The 7896-nt window shown below is 40.7% G+C and overlaps 1 protein-coding gene across 1 annotated transcript; it reads right to left on the reverse strand.

The window, feature by feature from the left end:
* Positions 1-6903: 6903 nt before the first annotated feature.
* On the reverse strand, positions 6904-7597 carry LOC134217150 (uncharacterized). Its single transcript, XM_062695933.1, has one exon. It carries the CDS (start codon positions 7513-7515, stop codon positions 7039-7041), a length of 477 nt encoding a protein of 158 aa, XP_062551917.1. The 5' UTR covers positions 7516-7597; the 3' UTR covers positions 6904-7038.
* Between the last annotated feature and the right edge of the window lie 299 nt (positions 7598-7896).

A 7896-nucleotide genomic window follows, 5' to 3' on the forward strand; every position in this document is an offset into this window, starting at 1 on the left:
TCTTTTTCTAGAATGCTGAGGCGGTCTTACACTCGCAGGGCAGGCTCAACTGCGAAGGTAATCGTCAAGATAGTCGCCGTGTTAAAAGATAGGAAGAATTTTCCCGCTCAAAACAAAACCACGTGCTTTTCGCAAAATGATAGCAGTGTACGTTTGTATTAGTGAGAGGCAACTGGAGTCACTGAGTACATGGAGAGTGTTTGTCATGGCAAGTGCATACGGTGGATGAGATTTTCATTGACTCTGTTGTGTTTAGTGATCGTTGCGATTACCCGAGAAGCAACCAGCAGGAAGCCGCAGTATTCTATTTTATCTCGAGATGCATAATATTATGAATCTTTTAAAATACGAAGCACTTCAGTGGGCAGGTCATATATTGCAAATGTCAAAATTTAGAATTGCAAAAACAATATTCAAGTGAATATTTATCAGACAACAGTACAGATGCCGGAGATAGAAGATTATTAAAAACTCAAAAATTAAAAACAAAAGAAATACTTTTAAAAAAAATGCCTTGACCAATAAAAAACAATATTCTTATAAATTTTAGACCCGTTTTAAGATAAGTTTTCTATACAAAAAAGGCTACAAATATGTATATTTTAATTCTGCGGGCTAATAACAATAATTTATCCATTGCTGAATTATCAATTGACTTTTTAGACGGTATATTAGCGAAGAAAACAATAAAAATCAGTTTTTTTTCAAAAAATCGCCTATGACATATTTTTAAACACCCCGTACCTCATTCCTAGTTGCCTTGCCTAATTTTCTGTGAAAAAAAAATAGAGGTAAAAAAATTAGAGGGTTCATGGATCATACCCTCCTTAGCCGTGCGGTAAGACACGTGGCTACAAAGCAAGACCATGCTGAGGGTGGCTGGGTTCGATTCCCGGTGCCGGTCTAGGCAATTTTCGGATTGGAAATTGTCTCGACTTCCCTGGGCATAAAAGTATCATCGTGTTAGCCTCATGGTATACGAATGCAAAAATGGTAACCTGGCCTAGAAACCTCGCAGTTAATAACTGTGGAAGTGCTTAATGAACACTAAGCTGCGAGGCGGCTCTGTCCCAGTGTGGGGATGTAATGCCAATAAGAAGAAGAAGAAGAAGAAGATGGATCATACCGGTGCCCTGTGGTCGAACTCGATCCTTTTATCGAACAAGAAGCCGCGCGAAGAACAGGGTATCGTCAACCGAGCGGGTTCCGAGCCCGAGGACGGAAAGGGGTCCTCGTCAAGGCTGGGGCAGGCGTAGGCACCGCGTTGGCAAGTCCCTCTGTGTGATGGCGAATTAGCCCTATCGCAGAGAGGTCAATTTGGGGTGCACGCGGCATCATCATTCTTGATTCGACCGCAGCAAGCCATGCGCGTGGATGGTTGCTTTTGAATTTGCATGTTTGTATTTTGTATGTGTAAAAGAAGAAAAAAGTTTAAGTGAACTGAAGTTTGAAACTTACGCGATGACCTTTAATAAAGTATATTATTAATTGAGTGCGCGAAATCGTTTCTATAGTTTGTATACGAAGATGTTTTTAATTAAACATGTGTGGCTTATGATAATATCAGAAGTACACGGATAAATAACGAATTGCTCAGAATAGGGCACTGCACGGACTGCTTTGTCTCTTTCTCGCTGCAAAGAAATTAGAAAACAAGGCCAGTAAACGTCAAAATTTATGAGGAACGAAAGAAAAAGAGATGTTTCTGTGCAGTGCCCTATAGCTCTGGAAGAGTGAAGTGAATTGTTCGTGGAAACTATAAGTGATCTTCACTTCCTTAGTTCATTTATCCGGAATTTGATGAGATTGTTTCAATATGTTTTTGTATTGTCGCGCTCTTCTCAAACGCTCAGTTCTTCGCGGTGGTAACGCGCAAGCAAAGATTGCGCAGCAGCGCGCCCATAAGCTTTTACACAGGGTGCGAGTCTGAGCTGTTAAATTTATTAAGCCGCCGAATGGGGTTGCCATAGCTGAATAGCCGCCGTGTGTAAAGTAAATGGGCGCGCTCCGGCGCAATTCAACGGAGACTGATTGAGATAATCACGATCTGAGTGTTTATCTTGGGATGCATAATATAATTCCAAAACTAAATGCGCGCTGGATTTTAAAATCCGGAAGTTTGTTTGTGGATCCATTATCCAATTGATAAGGTAGCATAAACAGGCGGGGCTTATTGCAAGTGAAAGTGACCTCGAACTGGACGTTAGTTATCAGGCAGTCTGAAATGGGTCACTGGAGCTGCAGTAGAGCTAACGCCTTCTAACTCCCGGGCTAAAGGTGACTTTATTATAGACAGCTTTATTCCATAATACCACTGCCGAACAGTGGGGGTTAGATTGAAGATACACACACATACACACACGCGGCATCATCATTCTTGATACCAGCCGTGCAGAGGTGTTAGGCAAGGATGTATTCTATCACCGTTACTGTTCCTCATCGTAATCGACGAGATTCTGGTAGATGCGATTGACCGTGAACCAAACCGCGGGCTGTTATGGCAGCCTATAACCATGGAGCACCTAAATGACTTCGAATTGGCGGATGATGTTGCACTCCTCGCGCAACGGCGCTCTGATATGCAGAGTAAGCTCAACGACCTTGCCAAGCGCTCCTCTTCGGCAGGTTTAGTCATCAACGTCAACAAAACCAAATCGTTGGATGTAAACGCGGTGACTCCTTCCAGTTTCACAGTAGCCGGGCAACCAGTGGAGAATGTTGAAAGCTTCCAATATCTTGGTAGCCAAATGGCGTCAGACGGCGGTACCAAGATCGACATAGGCGCACGGATCAAGTAAGCAAGGGCTGCCTTTGCGAGTTTAAGAAATATCTGGAAAACAGGCAGATAAGTGAACGCACCAAAATACGAATTTTCAACTCTAATGTGAAATCTGTGCTGTTATACGCTAGCGAAACATGGTGTGTATCAGTGGAGAATACTCAACGGCTGCAGGTGTTCATTAACAGATGCCTGCGGTATATAATTCGGGCCTGGTGGCCTCACAACTGGATCTCAAACAACGAGCTCCATCGTCGTTGTCACCAGAGGCCGATAGCAACAGGAATTCGGGATCGGAAGTGGGGCTGGGTCGGCCACACTCTACGTAGGGCGGAGACGAAATTTGTAAACAAGCATTAGACTGGAACCCAGCGGGACATCGCAGCAGAGGCAGACCCAGAGGCTCATGGCGGCGAAGCCTCAATAAAGAAATAAAAGAAGTCGACCGAAATCTAACCTGGCAACAGGTTAAAGCGATAGCAACGCTCAGGATGGAGATCTTTCAAGTCGGCCCTTTGCACCACCGGAGGTGTACAGGATCCGTAAGTAAGTAAGTAAGTAGCCATGCAGAGGGAAGCAGGCGCGAAGTCGAAGTTATTTCATTTTCATAGTTGATCCATATTTTTTGTTCAAAATTCAGATTTTTTTTGCTAATTTCTAACGATACACTTTTGGGCTTATCAAACTCAAGACAACTTTGACCATCTCAGACAATACTATTTAAGTGTGAACCAATCATCATCCGATTTGTCGAAAGCATCGTGCTAGTCCAACACTCGAAGCATCGTGCAAATCTGAAGGCCTTCACTTCGGGAATTTCTTGGATAACAACGAATATCTCTCATACGAATATTCTATTATGTATACCACAATGAGTTCATTATATATTCAAAACAGGTATGTAGATCATTGATTACGCGTATGGATTTGAAGGCCTTCATTTCAGAGACTTCTTGGATAACCGCGAACATCTTCCATACACACTCAGTTTTTATTTCTGCAGCTCAGCAAAATCCCATAAAAAATGAGGTTTGTTGCTGGGTTTCGGCAAATTAGTTGCTGATTTTCAGCAACTTTGACAAATATCTCGGCGAAAAACATGTTTGCTGGGGCTCGGCTGTGCGAATCTCGGTAAAAGTTGAACAAATTGCTGAGATCCCGGTAAAAAAAATTAAGTGTGTATGAACCACAATGAGCGCATAACATATTTAAAAACAGGCCAAAGATCTTTGATTACGCGTGTAGATTAGAAGTTTTTCATTTCTGGATTACCAGTACTGGAAAAAGTCGTGATCGTCATAAGACAGAGAGCAAAGCGCCTTTTTCTATATCATCCAACCAAATGAAAGAATCATGGGTTCTTTGATCAATTTCGCATGAAAGGCAGTTATGAAAGAATGTTGTTCTTTGTTTTAAAATTAAAATTTCTAAATTATTTTAATAGATATATGCGAAGAATAGTGACCAGTCGATAAATTAATCATATTCCTTTAATTCACCGGGTTGAAAGTGGTAATAAACAAAAAAATTAAGCAAATATTGCACACTTTCATGCCCTGCAAAGAACAAATTTCGCTTAACTTTTCAAAAGGACCTACACACTTACCTCATTTCACCGTATTCGGTAAATTTTACCGAAATCTCAACAGCAGAACTGTTCGGTAATTTATTTTACAGATTTTTTGTAATTTTTTCTATTGCTCAACTGTCAAAATCACCGAAAATCAGTTAAATTATTTACCAAACAGTTCTGCTGTTAATTCGGTAAAATTACCTGTCGGCGATTTATTAAGTGTAAGTAACATTTTTTTTCATGAATTAATTTGAATAGCGCAATCAACAAAACATGAAAGCTTTCGATTGCAGTACTCAAATTAATTCATAAAAAAATGTTACTTTGGTCCTGAAAAGTTAAGCGAGAAATATTTTTTGAGATTTTTGTAGCACGTCATTCATCCTTCGCGTTTCTATAGATATTTAAAGAGGCAGATATGTAAACATCGTGTGACATCTCTCAATGAAAATGAGAAATTCCAGTACTGGTCCATACACACTTGCCAATAAATGTTCTACAATGAACACAAACATATTCAGAACAGGTCAATTATTATATGAATTTATGTAATTTTGATTGAAAACGGTTCATATATACCGCATAAAAATGAATTTGGTGTACTTGTTGAAATCGCACATTAATACTAACATGTTTATTTCACAACAAACCAGCGAATATTGGAATCCAAACAAATATACAAAAATGGAAGGGTCATTTTGATTACCGATTCCTAATAAACCATGATTTATTCATTGCGCTAATAGTACGAATGGAAAGTAGGAACTCTAATATATATGCTACGTACAACTTAGTTAGAGTCAGTTGTTGGGCTAGCGTTTAAATAAGATTTGAAACCCAGGTAGTACAAACTACGACGGGAATTAGCTCAATACCCTAATTATAGATAAAAATATTTTATCAATGTAAATAATAGGTAGAATTTCGGCCCAATAAAGTGTCGTACACGCCTGTGCCTCGCAAATAATAAAAATGAATAAAACGAACCTGTCCTTGAATAATCAATTCGGTAAATAAAGGATTACATATTATAGCGAATAATAGTGTGCGAAATTGAGGACATTCATCAGAACGTTTTACATGCCAATCATTTTGTATTGCTAAAGTACGTAATTTTGGTTAACGTATCTTCAGTCTACAACCCATATACCAAACTTTACTATGTTGACCACTGTATACACGACATGCATTGTACGCCCATCACCTCCATTTTACACTTATTTGATATCATACGCGACTTTGTGTTTCTTATATTAGCTGGGTTAATCCTATACATGATATTTTTACTAGAAACCTAACCAAATTGGCAACAGTAGGACACTTTATTTTAACAAAAAAAAAGGTTTTTAGAGCAATTTATTCGTTCGACCGTTTCCTGTTTAAAATCATAATTCATCTGCCGAACAATATAAAGTAGCATAGCAAATCTTCTTCAATCTAGCCTACCGTTTCAAATCGTCAACCTCGTCCCAATGATCTTCGCCGTTTGAGCTTCCATCTGAAGAAGCACCAGGATTTTGCCCGTTGGAAGAAGCGGATGATGACGGCCTTTGAAGAAATCCGCACCCAATTCGACCGAATGGTGAATTCACGCTGACTTCGGGTCCGGGAAATCCCACATTGACACCAACCAGGTTCAACCCATTGCCCAACAGGCTCAGCAAAGTGGACGGATCGATCGTTTTTGCCCGTTTGTCACCGCGGAGGGGTGCCATCAATGATCGCACGGCCTTAATTTGTGGATCATTTCGCAGCTCCGATTTGGCCAGGGCGTCGTCGATGATTTGCAAAAGTTTCTGCCGTTGTCCGGGGTTTATTGACATGAGCCAAGCTACTGGTGGAGGAAAGCAGTTTCCTGAGTTAGAGATAACGGTTAGTAGAACCAAAATTGATTTGATGAGCATTGCGATGATGCCTGTAACCGGAGCAGCTATGAACTGATTGACTTTTGGCTGTACTGTTGGAATAGTTTTGTTTAATTCCGATGTTGGTAGATTATACGGTGCTGGTCGTGGTTCACCGAGCGTGAAATTGGTCAGATATGCATAATAGTATAATGTTTGTAATGTATCATACGGACGGTAGGGAGACTGGGTTAGATTTTTTTTTACTCGGACCAAGTCCGGAGTGGCTTTTGCAGTACGTATTTAAAAGTCTTCTCCATTCAGCTCGGCCCATGCGTGGTTGCACGTCGCCTACCACGCAGCCTACGGAGATCCGAAAATCGTATTTCAGCTAGATTCATGGTCCCATAAAAAACGGTGTAATTTTTTTTCGACTTCACTAGGCATATGATTATGATAATGTTAAGCTAATGGATAATATACGACTGCATAAACGATTACTTTGCTTAGAAACCTCACAGTTGTTAACAGATGTGCAAAATGAACACTATGCTATGAGGCAGCAATTCTCCATTCGGGGGATGCGATGTTATCAGAGAAGAGGAAGATAAAAAAAAATTCCAAATATTATACGCATATACTTTTGGGCTTTCCGAAATATATGAATAATCCAAAAACAACTCTTGCAGTCAAAATTAATTTGAAAACAAAGTTTTGAGCATCGTATTAAGACATTCACAAACCAATATCGTATCAAAATATTCACATTTTTTTCGTCGAAAACAACAAATAATTTATTATATTACATCAGTCCTAATTTATTGCTTTTGAATAAGTTTCGCTCAATGGTGTCCATGTCCGTGTCCTCCACCACCATGTCCACCACCGCCATGTCCACCACCGCCGTGTCCACCTCCAAATCCATGTCCACCGCCGCCATGTCCACCACCATGACCACCATGACCGTAACTTCCGCCATGACCTCCTGGGCCTCCATAACCTCCTCCATATCCTCCAGAACCTCCGGGTCTTCCAGGTCCTCCGTATCCACCAGGTCCTCCGAAACCACCAGGGCCTCCCGGTCTTCCTGGTCCTCCATAGCCACCTGGTCCGCCGAAACCTACGGGTCCTCCAATTCCACCATATCCCGGTGTGTTTCCTCCCAGCACAGCACCCAAGATTATCTGTCGCTTGACACGTTCGACAGCCGCATCTTCCTCGTTCCTGATTTCATCGATTGCTTGAGACTTGGGTTCCTGCGCAGTGCTCAATGTCACCAGAGCAGTGAAAAACACTGCTCCACAAATAAACAACTTCATTTCGAACAAAACCACAACTTGCAACGGACCTTGTAGTATTTAATTCACACTCGATACTGATCGCCTCATCATGGCGCCGGTCACTTTATATACCTACTTTGGACTTTTATGTCATTATAAAACGGATTCGAAAATGGGCTAAGAAGATACGAAAAAGAACTATATCTGTCCCATCACAAGCCTTTCCTTGAGTGGAGTCAACCGGTCTTTTGCGTGAGGAGGATGGAAAAGTATAGTGATAAAGTTCGATATGCGAAATTAGGGGATTTACCGACATACTTTTTTGTTTTTTTTTTTATCAGAAATCAAGTTTTCATGTAACGCATCACAACCATGTACTCATTTTCGTTTTTAAACCAATTTTCGTAAGAAGCCTCACTG

Source organism: Armigeres subalbatus, chromosome 2 (assembly GCF_024139115.2).
Source record: "Armigeres subalbatus isolate Guangzhou_Male chromosome 2, GZ_Asu_2, whole genome shotgun sequence".
NCBI classification, from domain to species: domain Eukaryota; kingdom Metazoa; phylum Arthropoda; class Insecta; order Diptera; family Culicidae; genus Armigeres; species Armigeres subalbatus.